At 46.7% G+C, this 19,904-nt stretch overlaps 1 protein-coding gene, 1 long non-coding RNA gene and 1 other non-coding gene across 5 annotated transcripts; all 3 read right to left on the bottom strand.

Moving 5' to 3' along the window:
* Positions 1-3,778: 3,778 nt before the first annotated feature.
* On the bottom strand, positions 3,779-8,274 carry LOC116154940 (uncharacterized). The gene is made up of 3 exons (XR_010382396.1): positions 7,933-8,274; positions 6,662-6,735; positions 3,779-5,961 (listed from the first exon to the last, which is right to left on the bottom strand). It is a non-coding gene; the product is annotated as an uncharacterized LOC116154940 (long non-coding RNA).
* Positions 4,442-4,548, bottom strand: LOC116155060 (U6 spliceosomal RNA). The gene has a single exon (XR_004139090.1). It is a non-coding gene; the product is annotated as a U6 spliceosomal RNA (small nuclear RNA).
* A 2,551-nt stretch (positions 8,275-10,825) lies between the features above and the next one.
* Positions 10,826-19,776, bottom strand: RCN3 (reticulocalbin 3). 3 transcript variants are annotated; one of them, XM_010993184.3, is made up of 7 exons: positions 19,654-19,776; positions 18,994-19,241; positions 16,944-17,146; positions 15,658-15,830; positions 13,316-13,376; positions 11,606-11,805; positions 10,826-11,359 (listed from the first exon to the last, which is right to left on the bottom strand). In XM_010993184.3, the coding sequence occupies exons 2-7, from the start codon at positions 19,233-19,235 to the stop codon at positions 11,252-11,254; spliced, it is 987 nt and encodes a 328-aa protein (XP_010991486.1). In that variant the 5' UTR covers positions 19,236-19,241; positions 19,654-19,776; the 3' UTR covers positions 10,826-11,251. The 3 variants fall into 3 exon arrangements, with proteins under 3 accessions (XP_010991486.1, XP_031314962.1, XP_064345593.1); XM_031459102.2 differs by having other exon boundaries at positions 18,994-19,258; positions 19,654-19,774; XM_064489523.1 differs by having other exon boundaries at positions 19,638-19,773.
* Positions 19,777-19,904: the final 128 nt, after the last annotated feature.

Below are 19,904 nucleotides of genomic sequence, written 5' to 3'. Positions count from 1 at the left end.
TAAGAGCCTTCACACCCCACTCTTGGGCTCCCAGTCCCAGGAAACTGACTCAGGTGCTGCTGATATTAAAGGAACCCTTGCCATCTGGGCCTCTCAATGTACAGTCTTCTTGAGTCCCGGTGAGAATCTTGAGAGAAGGATGCTGACACCCATTTCACAGAACAGCTCACTGAGGCTGTGAAGACAACTTGCCCAAATTCACTGCTCAAGGCCGTAGCTGTATCCGGGTTCATCCAGGTACCCCCCACCCCAGATTCAGTCCTGCCCTTCCCCACATCCTTTGTATCCTTCCTCCCCTAGGTTTGCCGCACTGCCCACCTCCACACCAACCTTAGCAAGCTCCCACCCCGTCCCTTTATACCCAGAACGATTCAGATCACCCCTCCTTCCCTAAAGACCCTTAATCTTGGTTCTCTTCTCCCAAGATCCCTCAACCACCCCAAGTCCTTCCAGCCCCTCCACGCAAGGACTCCGATCCTGTTCGTATGTGATAGAGACCACCCCCCACCCCAGATAAAGACTTCGAGGATTTCTAGTCTTGCACCTGTATTTCCACAAGGAGCCAAAACCCCACTCTTAAATTCACAGGCCCCGAGACACTCTTTACGGGGAGGGGTGGGGTGGGGGTCGGTCCTTGTGCTCAGAGAGAAGTTTCCTTTAAGATTTCAAAGGTAATGAGAGGAAGCAAAAGTCATACCACAGCTGAAGCTGCACCAGAAGGGAGGGACCGGAAGTGGAAACATATCTTGTCTTTTCTCCACAGAGGTTCCCTAGATACTGGTCTAAAGTTTAAAGCAAGAAATGGACGTGGTGGAGTTTGTCCTGGGTGGGGTGTGCCCACTGGTGGCTTCAGCCTCAATGGACCCACAATTGCAAATTAAGGCAGTTGAAATTATTTGTTGAGATTTTTAAGTGAGGAGACTTATTCTGGAAAGGGGAAACTACACACAGGGAGCAAATCCTTGGTTGTCAGGGAAGGGGGAGGAATTGACTACGAGGGGTGTAACGAGAATTTGGGGAGGGGCAATGGATTGATTCTGTACCTTGACTGTGGTGGGGCTGGGGAGAGGGAATTGGGGAGTGACTAAAGTACTGATTTGCTGTTGGGGTGATGAAAAAGTACTGGAATTAGTGGTGATGGATGTACAACCTTGTACATTTAACTAAAAATCACTGGATTATACACTTTAAAGAGCTAACTTTTTAGTAGGTAATTTATAACTCAATTTTTTAAAAATCAAAGATCTGACATTACAGACCCTCGTCTTGGAAGCCTTGAAGATTTCGTCTGCTGATCTGGAGGAGGGGAGTCACCAATAGAAGAACTAAAAGCAGAAACAGTTCAGAAGTTCTTTATGATAAGTGTTGGCGAGGATGTGGAGACACTGGAACTTTTTTACTACACTGGGGAACATGGAAACCGGGGAAGCAATTTGGTTATATCTAGTAATACTAAAGCTATGCCGGCCCCATGTCCGAGCAATCTCACTTCAACATCCACAACCAACAGACAAGCAAACAGGCTCAAACAACAACAACAACAACAACAACAACAACAACAACAACAACAACTCTATTTGTAATGGCCCCTCACTGGGAAATGACCCAAAGGTTTATTAACAGCAAGATGGATGACCTGTGGACCATTCCCAGTAGAATACTATACAGCAGTGAAGAGGAAGGACTGCTCTGCCCATCATGTCTGAATGCACACAGTGTGTTTCTACTTCTCTAAATAAATAGGCAAACTATGCTCTTCAAAATCAGGATAGTGGTTATCCTTGTGGAGGTGATGTCTGGGTCCTCTTAGGGACTGATACTGTTCTCTTTCTTGATCTGAGTGCTAGTTACAGATGCATGCATGCTGTCTGAAAATTCATTTCACTGAACACTTGAGTTGTACACTTTTCTACACCTCTGTTATATTCCCATTAAAATGACCTTAAACTCACAACCATAACAAAGAGATGTCCTTGGCAATTTGGCAATGTCTACCAAATTCATAAATTCCACTTCTAGGAATTTATCTGTAGTTAAACTCATGGAAAACTACAGAAATTACAGATATGCTGGCACCTTCTGTGCAACACCGATTGTAAAAGAAAAGACCAGAAACAACCTAAATGTCGATCAGTAGAGAATTGGTTAAATCATCTATTCAGGAGCGTATTACTCAGCTATAAGAAAGAAAAGAGAGAGGGAGGGAAGGAAAAAAAAGGAAATGAAGATTTTCTTTATGGACTAAAAATCGTTTTCAAAATGTATTATTACCATAATAAAAATATTAATAATTAAAAAATTAAAATTGGAGAATTCTGACTCAAACGTATTATGAGATACAAAACATATAACAGAAGAATCTGAAAAAAAAGTATGTACATGTATAACTGAATCGCTTTGCTTACACCTGAAACTAACATTGTAAATCAACTACATGTCAATAAAAAATAAAATGAAAAAAAGAGAAACAAAGGTAAAAATATCATCTGCTATCATGTCCATTAAAAAGAAAAATAAGTTGTACATATTTGGTTAAATCTGTGTGAATTCTCCCTGATAAAAATCCTGGATGCCTGTGAAGAGCCGACCTTGGTGGAAGGAAGACTTTGTTTTTTAGTATATAACATCATACATATTTAGAATTTTGTATCCTAGGAGTATATTGCCATAAATTTAAAATAAACAAAATGAGCAAAATATTTTTTTAAAAGTCTGGGGAGAGACACTAAGAGTGAGCAACGGCTCGGCAAATTTTTATTATAAATTTTTCTCTACAAATAATTTGTTGCTGTGTGTATTATTTTGATTAAAAGATTTTCAAACACGGCGGCCCTCCAAGTGAGCTACAAACGTGTCCTACTCCTTCCTAAACCAGTTCTCCCCCTCAGCCACTAGGGGGCAGTATGTTACAATGAAAACTTCGCGTCCCACGTGGATTAAAATGCCAACCCTCCCACAGATAACAATTATGAACTCTGAATAAAACAGATAACCATTACCTAAAGGCACTGGAAAGTGCACAAAAGCAGGCAGAACCTGCAGGGGAATCGACACTCAGAAAAAAAGGAAAGCAGTGGTGAGTTTCTCCTTTGGACCACTTTCAGCCTAGGAGCGGATTCTAGTTCATGACCCAAGGGGCAGCTAAAACACCAGGGGAAAAACCACTGTCTTCCTAGCTTAAAGCACCACAGCAACAGGAAAGGGAAACATAAATTCTGGAAAAGAGATCCGGCGGGGGAGGGGGTGTCTCCAAATATTTTATATAAACTCTGCTCAGATACCCAGCTGACCCTGTATCTCATCTGCATGAGATACACTCCAGGAAGCCCAGCTAAACCTAAAAAAAAAGTGAACTAAAAATTTGAGCTACAAGTTTCACAAGAGAGACAAAATTTGCAGAGATTACAGTTTGAGTTCAACCATGGTAATAAGTTGCTTAGGAAAAAATAATACACTTCAGAGAAACATAAGACTCCAGATTTTCTGCAATGTGTCCAGGATACCACCTGAAATTACTCAAAATAGAAATAAATAGGAAAATATGACCCATTCTCAAGAGAAAAGGCAATAAGTTAACTGAAACCAACCCTGAAGTGACCCATATGTTAGAAATAAGAAGTTTTAAAAATAGCTATTGTAACCTCACTCAAGAGCCTAAGAGTATGCTTATAACAAATAAAAAGACAAAAACTTTAGTGGAGAAACAAAACAATAATAAAGAATAGAATAGAAATTATAGTACTAATACATAAACTTAGCAAGTTCACAGGATACAAGGTTGATATAGAAAAATAATTGTATTTTATATTCTAGAAGCAAGAAGTTGAAACAAAAAAATTTTAAAGTAGTTATAATTTTCCCCCTCTACTTATTATTTTTAAGAGCAATCTTGTGTCTTCTAAGGGTTCACAAACCCATTGTTCCCCAGGCTTTTCAGGAGTTGGGTCATTTTCTGATGATGGTGATGCTGCTTTAATCCAACTGTGATGAATCCATGGCTTCACCCCAGATGGCTTGACAAGATGAGTGCATGGTCCTGTCCACGTTGCAATCAGCTGATGTTCAGTTCCTTGTTCTCTCCAGGTTTTTAAGAAGGACTTGGTCTCCAGGTCAGAAAGGATATAAGGCTACTTCAGTTGAATAGGCAGACCTGTTGGAGGCAAACTCAAAACAGAAATTACTGTGGTGTGCAAATTTTTAACATCATTGGCAATTGCAATTTAATTTAAGCCTGCTTCTGGGGAACCACTCTAATCTGTAGCAGGGCAACTTGCAATTTATCCCAAGTTAGTCTCTTGACATATTTTAGCAATGCTCCTTTTTTTTTTCTTTTTGAGGGGAGAGGGAGTTAATCAGGTTTCATTTTTTTTTTTTGGAGGAGGTACTGGGGATTGAACCCAGGACCTCATGCATCCTAAACCCCCTCCTCCTTTTTTTTTTTTTTGTAATGCAACGCTTCCCAAATTTGCGTGCCATCCTTGCACAGAGGCCGCGCTCATCTTCTCTGTATCATTCCAATTTTACCATATGTGCTGCTGACACGAACACAGCAATTCTTCTTTTTAACATATGATTTATTTTCTTGTTTTTTCCTGTTGACCGTGATTGATTGTGGTCTCCAGGTTGAGGATCATTTTCAATTAACTTGCAGTGCTTTAGATCTCTGTTTGGTTTTACTGGAGACAAAAACAGACCCACTGTCACTTTGAAGAGCGTTAGGCAGTCTAAATCGGGGAATAATTTCCTGAAGGAGTGCTTTCACCACTTAGGAGACCTTTTTCTGTCGGGGTGGGATATGCCTCCACCCATCCTGAGAAAGTGTCCAGGAACGCTAGCAGGTATCTGAAATTTCCTGTACCTTGAGGCATTTGAGTAAAGTTTATTTGTCATTGTCAATTTTCCCCCAGGGCTCCTGTGGGGAAATTTGAATAGGGCACCAGGATGTTCCTCTCTTTCTACCACAGGCGAGGCTCTCATTGTTTTGTCTCTTATTTATATATTTTTAAATTTATTTATTGTCTCATTGCTTTGTCTTTTATTGTTTTCCTTATGTTTTAACCTGGGGCAATCTTTTTCCCTTCCTCCGTACCAGATGCCAGAAAAGTGGCGTTTCATTTTCATCTTCTTTTTTTAATACCATTTTTAAATGTATGTATTTATTTTACAATATCATATTTTTAAATTGAAGTATAGTTGATGTACAATACTGTATGTTACAGGTATACGATATAGTGATTCACAAAATTTTTAAAGATTATATTCCATTTGTATTTATTATAAAATATTGGCTCTATTCCCCATGTTGGACAGCACATCCTTGTAGCTTATTTTATGCCTGACAGTTTGTACCTCTTAATCCTCCCCCTCCATCTTGCCCCTCCCTCTTCCCCACTGGTAACCACCAGTTCCTTCTCTACTTCTGTGAGTCTGTTTCTTTTCTGTTATATTCACTAGTTTGTTATGTATGTTTTAGATTCCACATGTACGTGATATCTTACAGTATTTGTCTTTCTCTGACTTCTTTCTCTTAGCATAACGCCCTCCAAGTCCATCCAAGCTGTACACCACAAACTAATACAACATTTTAAATCAACTGTACTTCAATAAAAAGCAAGCAACCAACCAACCCATTTAAAATATGGGCAGAAGAACTGCACAGACATTTTTCCAAAAGAGGAAATGCAGACGGCCGACAGGAACATGAAAAGTTGCTCAACATCACTAATATCAGGGAAATGCAAATCAGAATCACAATGAGACTCCATTTCACACCTGTCAGAATGGCCACCATCAAAAAGAACACAAATAACAAATGTTGGAAAGGATGTGAAGGAAACCCTTGTACACTGTTGGTGGGGATGTAAATTGGTGCAGCCACCATGGAAAACAATATGGAGGTTTCTCAAAAACCTAAAAATAGAACCACCATATGGCCCAGCAGTTCCACTCCTAGGCGTATATCTGAAAAAAACAGAAACATTAATTCGAAAAGATACGTACATCCCACTATTAACAGCAACATTATTTATAATCACCAAATATGGGAGCATCCTAAGTGCACATCAATAGATGAATGGATAAAGATGCATCTTCTTTCTTTTTTTGATAATTTTTAAAAATAGAGGTACTAGGGATTGAACCCCGGACCTCGTGGGTGATAAGCGTGGGCTCTACCACTTGAGCTATATCCTCACCCTGCGTGTCCTTTTTCTTCTGTGATTATTCCCTGCTGTTGAACACTTTAAAAGCAACATCTACCAATGGAGAAGGGTTTATTCCAAATGCGCCATCTATTTTGCAACTGTCTCCTGATACCTCAGTCGCTTTGCCCACCCAAAAGGTCAAATTTACCATACTAGTGTTTTCAGGGGCCTCGGGATCTGCATCAGTATGACGTTTGTAGGCCTGATCAATGCTTTCCAAAAATTCAGAAGTGCTTTTCAAAATTCTTCATGTTTTTGCTGAACTTCTTGGATTTTGCTCAAATGCTTTTGCTCTGGGTCCCCTTTCCAAAGCCCTGCCCAGATGCACTTCCGGAAGTGCTCTCAGAAGGGTGTTCCTCCCTCACTGGGGTCCCAGTTTTGTTCAGCTGTGGGTACAGCCCAAGCGGGCTTCAGGCGTCCCACTTGGGTCCGTGAGATGGAGCTGGTACCCATCTTACCTGGCCTTCTCAGGGATCATGTTCTGGGTATCTAGACGATCGTCCTGGTAACGAGGGTTGCCAATTAAACAAGCCTGAGGCGGAGAAAAAGACTATGCAGACATAGAAAACCAGCGGGCGGCCGTGTGCATTTAGGCCCCCTACGGGATAACCAGATAAGAACAGAAAGGAAATTGTTCTGCCCGAGGACTGGGTCTTGGATGGTGGTACCTGACCAGGTCCCTGTGCCCTGGGAAGTAACACAGGATTTTCTCATTTATCCCTATAAGGAGGCGGAGCTAGTCCGACCATAGTGTCATGAGTCCCAGTATCTGGAACCAGGAAGAGAGGCGATGGACGGGGTGTAGATACGAGCATAACGCCTGCAGCAGCTGGGACGGCCAGCTCGATCTGAAGTCGGAGCAACCTATCCTCACCCTCGTTCCCCTTCTTTTCTTCCTGTATGACAGATTTTACCTTGGGTTTCTAGTACCGTAAGGTGACAACTACCTGACTTTCTCCCACCTGATGTAATCGCACAAATGCCTTTCTGTCTTGGCATCAACCAACTGGGCTGAACTCTGGGGTGGGGCTTTTGGTGATTTTTAGTGAAATCTTTCTTTCTCTCCTGGGACTATCCCTTCCTCCCTTTGACCTCAGTTTATAAATGGAGAAATGATACCAAAACAAAATGAAATGAAAAACCCAAAGAACACACAGAAACCCTTAAAGAAACCCTCACATTTGGTCTCCAGATTTTACATGTCAGAAGAATCATCAACTCAACCCTCACGCAATGTGAATCCTTGGAACACTGTTGGATCCAAACCAATAATCCAGGAGACCAAAAACGACATAATTAATACAGCAAGAGTGACAGTACGTGGTGCACGGGGTCCCAAGATAACCCTGCCTAAACCCCTTGTGGTGATCCCAGCAGGTACTTAGGCCACACATTGTTACAATAAAATATCTTCCTCTCAGTCATGGGTTCAGAGCTATAATCAGATTGCTTATACAAAATGCGCCTCAGAGGACTTTCTTTTAAGAATAGTCGAAACATTCTCCAATCTTTAAAGATAGAAATACAAGACAAAACACAAAGGCCGCACAAAGATGCCAACATCCAAAGAAACAAATGAACCGGTTCACAAATTAGGTCCAGCAGTCATTTCCTCTCTCCAACAGGATACCCCACTCAAATACAAAACAAATTGGCTGATTTTGGAGGGAAAAAAAGCCCCAAATGGAGGAAAAAAGAGTTTCTGGCTGTACACACCGGAGCAACTTACCCTACTATAGGGAGCTGCTTAACTCCCAGACATCAGTTTCTTGCTTCAACTGCCAAGCGCTGGGGCAGCCAGTGCTGCTTTGGGGAAATCTGAAGGGAAGATCCTCAGAACAAGTGGTCCTGGCAGCTGCTAGGGCCTTACCCAAAAATTCCCCAACAGGGGCCAGCTGGCCGTGAGCCCCAAGCCTCTGGGCTGGCTTTGCAAAATTCATTACCAAGTCCAAGTTCATACTGCTTGTAGCCCAACAGGCCAATAAATCGAGAGATGAGGTGTTGGGGCAAGGCATAGCAACTTTATTCAGAAAGCCAGCAGACCAAGAAGACAGTGGACTAGTGCCCTCAAGTAGCCACCTTCCCCAAGTTAAAGTCGAAGCTTCTTTTATACTAAAAAGGGAGGTGGGGAAAGTCCTGGTTCCGGCCAGAGTCCAGAGGGGTTGTGTTAATTTCGTCCTTCCTGCAGCCATTCACAGGTGAGCCTGGTCAGGATGATTCCTGTGAGCTAAACAAAGGTGTTTTAGCTTAACACTCATTACCTGGGAGGCAGGGTTCCCAGAGATGGGCCATTATGTATAATTTAAACTTACAGGCAACATCCCTTGAATGATAAACTTGTAATGAAATACACTAGGTTCTTGCCTATGACAAAATGAGAGGAAAGTAGAGAATTCCATTATATAACCCAGCTTTCCTTACTGTTAACATTTTGCATTAGTGTGATACGTTGTTATCATTGGTAAATCAATACGATATTCTTACTAGCTACAGTGCACCCATGTATTTGAGTTCACTCTTGGTGTGGTACATTCTATGTATTTTGACAAATACATAATGACATCTATCCACTAGTACAGTATCAGACAGAATAGTTTCACTGTGCTAAAGACCAGGGGAGTTTTTTTTTTTAATTCAAGTGTAGCTGATTTACAATGTTAGTTTCACGTGTACAGCAAAGTGATTCAGTTATACATATACATATATATATATATATTTTCTTTCTAGATTGTTTTCCATGATATGTTATTACAAGAAATTGATTATAGTTCCTTGTGCTGTACAGGAAGTCCTTGTTGTTCATCTATTTTTATATATAGTAGTGTGTATCTGCAAATCCCATCCCCCTAATTTATCCCTCTTTGGTAACCATAGTTTGTGTTCTATGTCTGTGAGTCTATATTTGGTTTGGAAATAATAAGATTTATATCATTTTTAAAGATTCCACATGTAAGTGATATCATATGATATTTGTCTTTGTCTGACTTACTTCAGTTAATCTGATCATCTCTAGGTCCATCCGTGTTGCTGCAAATGGTATTATTTCATTCTTTTTTATGGCTCAGTAATATTCCATTATGTGTATATCTATGTGTATATCTATATCTATATCTATCTATATCTGTATCTATATCTGTATCTATATCTACATCTACGTCTATATCTATATCTATACCACATCTTCTTTATCAGGGGGACTTTTGGAAAGCAAACTTTGAATGGAAATCTATAAAAGGGCACACATGATGCATGGACAGCTGGATGAATTTTTATGGACTGAACACCCCTGGGGAAGCAGTACCCAGATCAAGCTTAGCTCCCTAGACACCCCCTTGGACCCACCCAGGGGAAGCACTATCTTGGCTTCTAATCTCTAGGTTACCTTTGTCTGTGCTTGAAATTCCTATACATGGAATCACGTGGTGCATGCTCATTTGCATCTGGTTTCTTTTGCTTGATACAAGGTTTGTGAGATTCCTCCCTGCCGCCAGGAGCCTTGAGATCAATCTTGCCCATTGCTCTGCATCCTCCCTGTGGGTGAAGTCTCCACAATGCATTTACCTGCCCTCCCGTGGCTGAGCACATGGGTTGTTTCCAGTTTGGGGCTATCATAAATAAAGCAACCACGAACCTTATGTTGGTGATCTGATTCTTACATTTCTGTTCAGGGAGCTACCAGGAGTGGAACTGCCAGGACAGAACCATAAGGCATGTCCAACCCTCAAGGTGAATTTAACAAGTGGGTGTCATGGGGCTGCAGAAGGCATACGTGAGGTGTTGCTCTCTCGCCTGAATGCCTGTACTGTCCTGCTGGACTTTGGCCCCTGCGCCGACTCAGCAGCAGGGACTGCTGTGTAACCCAAGGCAACTGGCATCAGGTGGGTGGGGAGGGTACAGCTCAGTGCTGGAGTGAGTGCTCAGCATGCACGAGGTCCTGGGTTCAATCCTTTTTTAAAAAATTAAATAAATAAATAAACCTAATTACCTCTCCCAAAAAAACAAAACAAAAAACTAAGTCAGCTGGCATCCATCTTCTCTCAGGACCCTCCAGGGGCTCCCTGGCTCAGAGAATAAATCCGTCCCCATCTCTCTGGTCTCTGACCCCCTCTTTGAGTTTTTGCCTTTAGCTTGTCCCACCAAAAGATACCAGCATGACCTATCCACAGGTCCTGTATGACCTGATCCTAGTTCACTCTCTGCTCCACCTCTCATCCTCTCCCCCTTGCTCACTCCATCCTAGATACACTGGCCTCCTTGCTGATCCTCACACACACCATGTCCACTCCTGCCTCAAGGCCTTTACACTTGCTGTTTCCTCTGCTTGGACCACTCCCCGTGGCGTACTTCCTCACTGTGTTTTCCTTTCCTGGCCACTCTATTAACAGGGCGTTGCCATCACTTGCTATCCAGATGGCAGAGCTGTCTGGCTGGCTTGTTTACTGGGTCCAGGCTCCTGGTTTTAATTTTTGTCTCTAGGAAAGACCTCAAACCCTGCCAACCCCAGAGCACCCTCATCAAATGCCTTGTCTCCTCCCCACCTAACCCCCAGCGTGTTTGTCTCCCAATCACAGCTCCCAATTCCTCCCCTAGGCCCCTGTCACCCCCTCAGAGAGACACACACATGAGGCCCAGCACTAGATTTTATTGCCTCCTTGGCAGAGAGAAGGCATCCTTTGGGCAAGTGCTGGGGGCCCGGCCAGTTCGAGGCACCCGGGGGAGTGTTTCTCATCTGCGTAGTGTGAGGCTCAGATTTGGAGCTGGGGGGTTAGTGGAGGCTGAGCTTGATGTGGGGGGCCTTGGTCTGAGCTGGGAGACTCTGCCAGTGAGAGATGAGTGGTCCTTCACCCTTCAGGTCTGTGAGACCCTTGGTGGGGCTGCGGTGGCCCAGGGAGAGAAGTTGACCCAGTGGGTCCAAGAGATCCCAGGGTCAGGGGGATGCCGGGGGCTGTGTCCACATCCTGCAGAGCTGGACCGGAGAAGGCCTGGCCCCGGGACCCCTCCATGGGTTAGCCCATGGGGCTACGAGGCTGCAGTATGCGTGCTGGGGCTCAGAGCTCATCGTGGTGACGTGTCAGGTCCTCGCCGTAGTTGGTGGCCTGGCTGCCCACGAACATGTTCCAGTTGCCCAAGATCTCGGCCTTGCTCAGACGCCCATCCTGGAGGGGGAATCAGAAGTCAGCAGGGATGACAAGGGGCCCTGCCTGTGAGACCCCTCTGAACCTAAATATGGTTCTCAGGTTTCCGTCCCCTTCTCTCCAGATCTCCATTCCTCCTTTTCTCCCTCCCCACCTCGATCTCTCTGTCCCTCTTTCTTCTCCAGCCAAACAGGGACCCCCAAAGCTCCAGACCCAGGACTTGGTCATTTCTGCACACCCAGCTGGCATCATCCCCCATCCGCACACCTTGTCCGTGTCGCTCTCGTGCAGCAAGTGGTTGGCCTCTACCAGTGGCTGGTCCTGGGCGGGGGGCAGCACCCAGTGGCCGACCTCACTCCCATCCAGCCGCCCGTCCTTGTTCAGATCACGGAAGTCCCGGAACTGCTCCCGCTCCGTCTGCACCCAGGCCGGCTCCTCCTCCCCGGGCTCGGCTGAGTACAGATCCGCTGGGGTCGGGGGCACAACATTGTGACATCAGGGACTCACACTTCTTGACCCTGGGACCTCTGGCCACTCACTTCACTTTTGTTTGCCTTGGTTTCCTCTTTTGTTTAAATGGGATTAACAGCGAAACCCGACTTAAAGGTGATCATTAAGCTGCATGTGAAATTGACTTCATTGACTGATCGATCATTGGCTTGATTGAATCATCTATCAATCTGAATGATGCATACGTGGAAGTAGCATGTGCATCCTGTGATGCAGGGCCCGACACACAGTAGGCACTCACATGAAGGAGGAATGAGTGAAGACTTTTCTGGCCAGGTAACAGGAGGTCCTCTAAAACTATACTTTGAACAGCTCACCACACTCAGAACCCCTTTGAAAAACTCTTCTTTGCCCCAGGAGCCCATCAATGGATTTGGAAGACAGTACAACCTGACAAGTCCTTTTATACCAGACACAAAGCCAGTATGATTAGGACATAATTGCCCTCCTCTCCTTAGGGGACAGGCCAGGGAGCTGTCACAAGGGTATCATCAAAGATAGAGTCTCTACCCAGCACTGGTACCCAATTACCCTTCAAGTTTCTTTTTTTTTTTTTTAATGGTCCTAAGTCACCATTTCTTTTCTTTTTCCTTGTTAATAGAGGTACTGGGGATTGAATCCAGGATCTCGTGTGTGTTAAGCATAGGCTCTACCACTGAGCTCTACCCTCCCCAGGAAGTTCTTTCTTACCAAAGAAAGAGAGAGAGAGGGAGACTGAGATTTCTATCTTCCTCAAAGATATAAAAAAATAAATTATGCTTAAATAAAATACCTGCAGGTTTGTCCCACAAAAGCATTCTCTAGAAAAATGTTTTCAAACTTTAAAAACATCCATGCTTAATAGCCTTCCCTTCAACCAAATTCTTTGCCCTCTGAGGGCAGGGCCCAGAGGCAGGACCAAGGGGAAATTGGGGGGTGTTGTGAGGGTTCCCCAACATCCCGAATAACAGGAGATGCATGCAGCATTTACTGTGTAAATGCAGGTCCAAGACAAGTTTCCTGACTTCCTACCCGGACCAAACACAGACCCTGAGCCCTGACTTTGTAGAAACGCCAGACCCTCCCAGGAAGGGACAGGTGTGTGATATTCCCTGCTGTATCCTCAACCCCTAACATACAGGAGATGCTCAAGAAGTGTTTCCTGGCCCTGGAACACAGTAGGTGCTTGATAAATGCTTTTTCCATCTGGCACGCAGAAGGGACTCAGTAAATGTCTCCCAGGCCTGGCAGTCACTAGGTGTTTGATAAAGATTTGCTGGGCCCAGCAAATACTCATGCTCAGTAAATGTCTCCCTGGCCAGGCAGGCAGGGGATGCTCAGTGAATGTTTGGTAGACGCATGGACCCCTGCAGCGCCCCTGCCCCGACTTCAGAGGGCCTTTGCTCTAAGGGTTGATATATTTATCGGCTGCCACTCATGCTCGGGAGAGGACAGGCATCCTTGGGGAGGGAATCAGGTCCCACTCACCAATGTATTCCTCCACTTGCACGTAGCCATCTTTGTTCTTGTCCAGATCCTCCAGGGTTTCCTGGGGAGAAAGCGGTATTGGCTCCCGAGGGGGCTGGACCCTGGCGTCAGGCTGTGAGGTTCTCTCTGGGAATCTGGTTCTGGGGTGGCCACGGGCCAGACAGCGGAGAAGTCCCTACAGGGCGTAACTCTCCCTGGGGGTGCATGGACGATCTGGGGACTTCCTGGGGTATCATAAAGATGCGGGCCCTGCCTGCACTTAGTGGGTGGGAGCCAGGGAACCCAAGTGTCCCATGGGTTCACACAAAGAGCCATCCTGCCTCCCTAACATCTTTACCGGGAACATTCTCTAAGCTGGGGGAGGGTATAGCTCAGTGGTAGAGTGCATGCTCAGCATGCATGAGGTCCTGGGTTCAATCCCCAGTACCATTAGGAAAAAAATTCTTGGAGAGAAGATAACTGTTTCCTGAGGTCCTTTTTCAATCCTTACATCCGCCACTAAAATAAATAGTAAATAAACCTAATTATCCCCCCAAAATAAAATAAAATAAAATAAAATAATAAATAACAGGAATTTTGATATGTAAGTACTGTAGAGTTACCAGATTTAGCAAATAACACAGGACATTCAATTACACTTGAATTTATAACAACAAATAATGTAAATGACAAATGATTCTTTAGTGTAAGTTACCCCACATGATATTTGGAATTAGCATATCCCATGCAATATTTAGGATTAATGTAAGTATGTCCCAAATATTATGTGGGACATACTTATACTACAGGATGCTGAGTTACATTTGAATTTCAGATAAATATCCCCACAAATATTGTGTGGGACATATATTAAAGAATCGTTTGTTATTATTTGTTATTCATACTGCTGCTACTACTACTACTACTAAGTTATTATTTATCTGTTGTTCATCTGAAAGTCAAATGTTACTGGGCTTCCTGTATCATATCTGTAAACCATTTTAAAACGTTGGAACTTGACTTTGCTGGAGTGTCAGGTGCCTGTATCATCTTACAGTGAGTGATTTTGAAGGTAAATGTGGGGAACACAATATGAAAACATACGCATATGCATGACTGGGACACTGCTGTGCACTAGAAATTGACACATTGGCATTGACTGTATTTCAATTAAAAAAAAAATTAAAAGTGGGGAACAGAAGGTGTTTGCTCAAGAAGAAGAAAAAAAACACAAGAGAAGAAGTATTGAGTATGTGTCAAAATGGTCCACCAAGAACATCATACTGATATGGAAAACAGAGTTGCCTGCCCTCCAAGGGTTTTTTTGTTGTCGTTGTTAATGGAGGAACTAGGGATTGAACCCAGGACCTCATGCATGCTAAGCACACACTCTACCAGTGAGCTATATCCTCCCTCCGCCTGGTATTTATTGTAAGTAACTTCCCTTAAGTTTCCTCCTTATAGTACAGTTAGGGCTAACATTCATGTTTTGAAATCCTATGTGTGGGGAGCTTATGCTCACAATTCACTGACAGCTGAGCTTAGGTCAGGGCTTGACAAACTTTTTCTGTAAAGTGCCGGATAGTAAATATCTCAGATGTGGTGTTGTACACTTTCTGTCAAAGGGACTCGACTGTGCAGTTCTAGGGTATGTAAACAAGTAGGTGTGGCTGTGTTACAACAGAACTTCACCGGCAAAACCGAGCTGTGGGCTGGATTTGGCAGCAGGTGACAGTTTGCTGATCCCTGGTTTAGACCATGGTTTCCAATCCTGGGTTCAAATCCAGACTATGCTACTTCTTGCCCCAATGACCTCACCTCTCTGTGCTGAGGTGTCCTTATATGTAAATGAAGATGACAACCCACCCCCATCGGGTTGCCATGACAATTAAATAGAGATGATACGGGTAAAGGTGTTAGAAGAGTGCCTGGCACACAGGAAGGGCTTAACTACTCTAGAAATTAAAGTCTAATAAAAAGAAGAAGAAGAAGTTAGGGGCCAGCAGGAATGGCCTCAGAGTGGACACTCCATGCCTGGGATTGGGATTTTCCTGGGGTTCAGCCAGGATGGGGGCTCCCTAAGGCACTTTTGGGGGATGTGGTTTTCTGAAGGCAGAGTGGGTGCCTGGAACCCAAAGTAGAAAGGGGGAGGCCAGACCAGGAGATATAAGACACTGGGGATCTGGGAGGTGGGAATGGGAGGTGTTGCCCACCCCACCACTGATCTGGGGCCCCTGGGGAAAGTGTGGGAGGACCAGATGCCTGGATCCCCCAAGGTAAGCACTGGTGGGGCTAGTCCTGGTATCAGAAGCATGGGTCCGGGGAGGGAGGTGGGAAGGAGGGTTCCTCTGGCCCCTACTCACAGCGATCACGATGTCCCGCATGTGAGGGAACTCCTCAGGGTGCAAGAAGGCCGTCAGTTCTTCCCGAGTGGCCACTGAGTCCCCATCCTGGTCAGCCACTCGGAAACGCCGCTCGTCCCGAGCCAGCATCTTCTTGTAGGTTTCTGCATCCTCCACATCGTGAAATTCTTCACCTAGGGAAGGAGGGATCTTGGTGAGACGTGCTTTAAGACAAAGGGATCATATATATATGCATGCCTGGACATTATGCTGTACACCAGAAATTGACACATTGTACCTCACCATACTTCAGTTAAAAAAAAAAAAAAGACAAAGGGATCTGACTCTAGTCAGGGCAGGGAGACCTCCGCTGAATTAGTAATAAATAATAGTAGCTACCTTGTAGTGAATGCTTATTTTGTGCTAAGCTCCTTATCTACAAAAAATCATTTGATTCTCACAAAAATCAGGTAAAGTGGGTTATTCTATTTATTCTCACTCTGTGAAGGAGAAAACTGACTCTCAGAGAGAGGAAATAACTTGCCCAAGGTCATGCAGCCAGGAATGATGGACTTTGAGTTGACACTGACCCACGGGGCCCTGAAGTCAGGCTCTGATGCAGTATACTGACTCAGGTTGCTGGACAGAGAGGAGAGGAAGGGCATTTTCAACAAAGGGAACAGTGTGTGCTGAGTGTAGAGTTTTAAAAAGCATGGGGAATTCAGGGAAATTGCAGATCTATTTAACTGCGGCAGAAAATGAAGAAAAAGGAAGCCAGCCGGGCTGAGGAGCTGAGACTTCTTCCTGGGGACCCTGGGGAGCCATGGGGGTTTATGAGCAAGGGGAAGTCAGAGTGGCTCTGAGTGTGGAAAGATCCCTCTGGGAATATGTGAGGGACAGGCTGGAAGCTGGGATGAGGGTCCAGGAGGGAGAGAACAAGCGATATGGGGGCCGAGGGCTGGGGCAGTGGGAATCCAGAAGGGGAAGGGGATCCAGATTCAGAGGTGGAGTAAAGGGCTTTGGGGTTCTCAGCAAGAGAGGTCAGCAGTCAAGGGTCAGGCTATTAGGGCTTGGGAGGTAGAAGTCCCTGGTCAAGATCTGAAGTTCCCCAGTGGGGATGTCAGAATGAGAAGCCAGAGATCAGGAATTGGGGGCTTCAAGTCCTAGAAGTGGGTAGACCCTGGCCAAGCGATGGAGGTCAAAGGTCAGGAATCTGGTTAACCAGCTTAAGGTTCTCAGGATGAGGGTATCAAAAAGGTCCAGGCCATGGTGTGTGTGGGGAGCAGAGTTCGGGTCTCGCCTCGTACCAGGCTCGTAGTGACCGTAGGTGGCGTTACGCAGCTCCTCCCAACCCACACGCCCGTCGCGGTCGGTGTCGTATGTGTTCCAGGCCGCGCTCACTGAGTCCCTTATGTGCCGCTGCTGCGTGTGCGCGATCCACGCGCGGAGCTCGGTCAGCGACACCCAGCCGTCCCCATCCCCGGCGCGGTCCATGCGGTCCACGATGCGCCTGCGAGCCGGGGCGGGACACCCATCAGTCTGGGGCTCCGCCCACCCTGGTTCCTGCCTTCTTCCAGGCACTCGAGACACCCCACACACACACACACAGGGCTGAAAACACTGTCTACGAATCACGGGCAAACTGGGTGGAGGTGCCTGTCTATCCTGGGACCACGTCCACCTCAGGGCTCCGCCTCCTCAAACCCAGCTCTGCTCCCAGAGGCGACAGTGTCCTTTCTGAGACCCTGCGGGCCTACGTCTGGCTCTTGCGGTCCACGACATGCCCGCTTGGGGTAAGGACCTATGACAATCCAGAGTCCACCCTCCACTTTGGCCTCACCCCTCAACGCTGCACGTGCTCCATCTCTGGCTTGAACGAGTTGGGGCGGGGGCAGGGGGCGGAGAGTCGCATCTCGCCCCTCGCCTGCAGATCCTCTGCTCCAAGACTCACTCTGAACTCCGACTGCCAAGGCCACATATTCCCTGGACCTCTCGCTGTCTCGGGCCCCGCCCCTTTCCACTGGCTGTCAGTTTTCAGACCCTTCGCTCTGGCCCGCCCCCTCCCTGGCTGCGCGTGTCAATTTCTGGCCTCTATTTATGCAGCCCCGCGGTACTCTGCGACTCACCCTTTCCCCCTAGTTTTTCCCAGCAGTTATCAGGCTTTGCCCTACGACCACCAGCCGCAACCCTGCGGGCTCGGTCTCCACCCATTCCTCCTCGCGCTCCAGCCTGATTCTGTGCACCTCCGCGTCGCAGGTCAATCTCATGCCCCTTCTCTTGGGCCACACCCGTCGCTCGGCTCCCAGGTCCTTTCCCTCTCCCCTGTCAACGCCCCGCCGCTGCTCTGTGTCCTCGCCCAACTCTAACAGAGCCCTCCTTCCTGTCACTGTCCCAAAGCCCCCTGCGACCCAGTCCCCCAGGTCGAATCCGAGACGGCCTTTGCCCAGGTCGCTCACCCCTCCTTCCTGTGCTAGGCTGTCTCTGCTCTGATCTGTCGGGATCCAGCCACCCTGAGGTTCCAGCTGTGATTAAGAGCTTGGGCTCTAGAGCCAGTTATTTAGGTTCAAAGTCTGCCACCTCTTCTTACTGGCTGTGTGGCTGTGGGCAAGTCACTTAACCTCTCTGTGCCTCAAACTCCCTTTCTGTAAAATGGGAATAAGTAATAGAACCTACCCCACAGCATAGATGTGAAGATTAAATGAGTTAAGCCTCGTAAAGCACTTAGAACAGTGCCAGGCATTGTAATAAATGCTATTACAAATGTGTGACCATATCACTGCCTTTCCTCCCCCATTCCTCCTTCATCCAACCCCATTTGTGCACAATATCCTAGTCAGCAGATCTGACCACCACCGCTATCTCCACTCTGAATCTGGCCACCCTAGTCTCTTGTCTCCCACCTGGACAATTGCTGCCACTTCCTCACCGGGCTCCCTGCTTCTTGCTCCCTATATTCTGTTCCCTGCATGGCAATCAGAGGGATTTTTAAAACCCAAGTCAACTTACATCCTCCTTCTGCTCAGAGCCATCCTGTGGCTCTCATCTCACTCAGAGAAAAGTTTAAACCTTCACCGTGGCCCGAAAGGCCCTGCACAATCTGACCCCTTGGTTCCTTCTCTGCTGTCACCTCCTACCCTATCCCTGAGCTCACTGGGTTCCAGCCACACAAGGGCCTCACTGTTCCTTAAACACCTCAGGACTACTCCTACCTCAGGGCTTTGCACTGTACCCCTCTGCTTGGAGTGCTATGCTCCTATATACCCACGTGGCTCAGATATTACCTTCTCACTGAGGCCTCCCCGATCTCCTTTAAAATTACAACCTTGACTCCTCCTCCCTCCTCCATCTCTCTCCTACCCCAGACGGGCTTGGCTTTCCTCTGGGCTGAGTTGGTCGAATTCCTTGGCCACTTCTCGTCCCAGAAAAGCCTCGTGGTCATATTGGAAGTTCCCGTGAGCGTCATCATGAGGGGCCTCGCTCAGGGGGGCCGCCTGGTGCACCCTCCCCTGGCCATGAGGGCCGGCGTCAGGAGACGGCTTCCCCTCGGCTCCGCGCCTAAGCAGCAACAGCAGCAGTAGAAGTGACGGTCGCCACATCATCAGTCCCTGAGGAGTGGCGAAGGCTAGGAGTCAGGGGTCACAGAAAACAGGACAGAGACGGGACAGGATGATGGGGTGGGGGAAACACAGTACAGGATACAGAGTTGAGAGCTGGCTGCAAAGTCTGGGGCTCAAGAAGGGAGGGGATGCGGAAAAGTGAGGCGGGGTTCTCAGAGGTAAAACCAGCTGTAGGGATAGAATCTTCTGAGGAAGCCCTAGAGGGGTACCAGAGCCACAAGTGGGTAGGTTCCAGCGGGAGACGTGGCGCACTTCCCGCGCATAATTCAAGGCGGAGTCGTGGCTAAAGAGAAATCATGCAGGCTCCCGGGCGTCGCTTTCAGCCTGGACCCCAATCCTCCACCCAAGCGGACCCGAACCATCCCCCCTGGACAGGCCACGCACCCCCGCCTCCCTTTACCCCGTTAGGCAGCTTCACTTCGCTATGTTCCACTCTGCGTTCTGCAAAAAGATGCCCAATTTGGCGGCTCTCCAGCCAGGCCCTGCAGCGTAGAGGCCCCGCCCTCCGACCAATGAGCGCTCATGAGGGCCCTATAGGGCGGGGCTGACGAGAGCTGGGAGGGCCTTGGGCGCCCCTCGCCACGTCCACAAAGGAAAACGCGGCCCACGAGGCTCAGCCCCGCCCCTCCCCTGAGGAGGCCTTCCCTGAGC

The sequence above is a fragment of the Camelus dromedarius genome, chromosome 9 (assembly GCF_036321535.1).
Source record: "Camelus dromedarius isolate mCamDro1 chromosome 9, mCamDro1.pat, whole genome shotgun sequence".
NCBI lineage: Eukaryota > Metazoa > Chordata > Mammalia > Artiodactyla > Camelidae > Camelus > Camelus dromedarius.
This window is presented reverse-complemented; position numbering and strand designations above follow the sequence as displayed.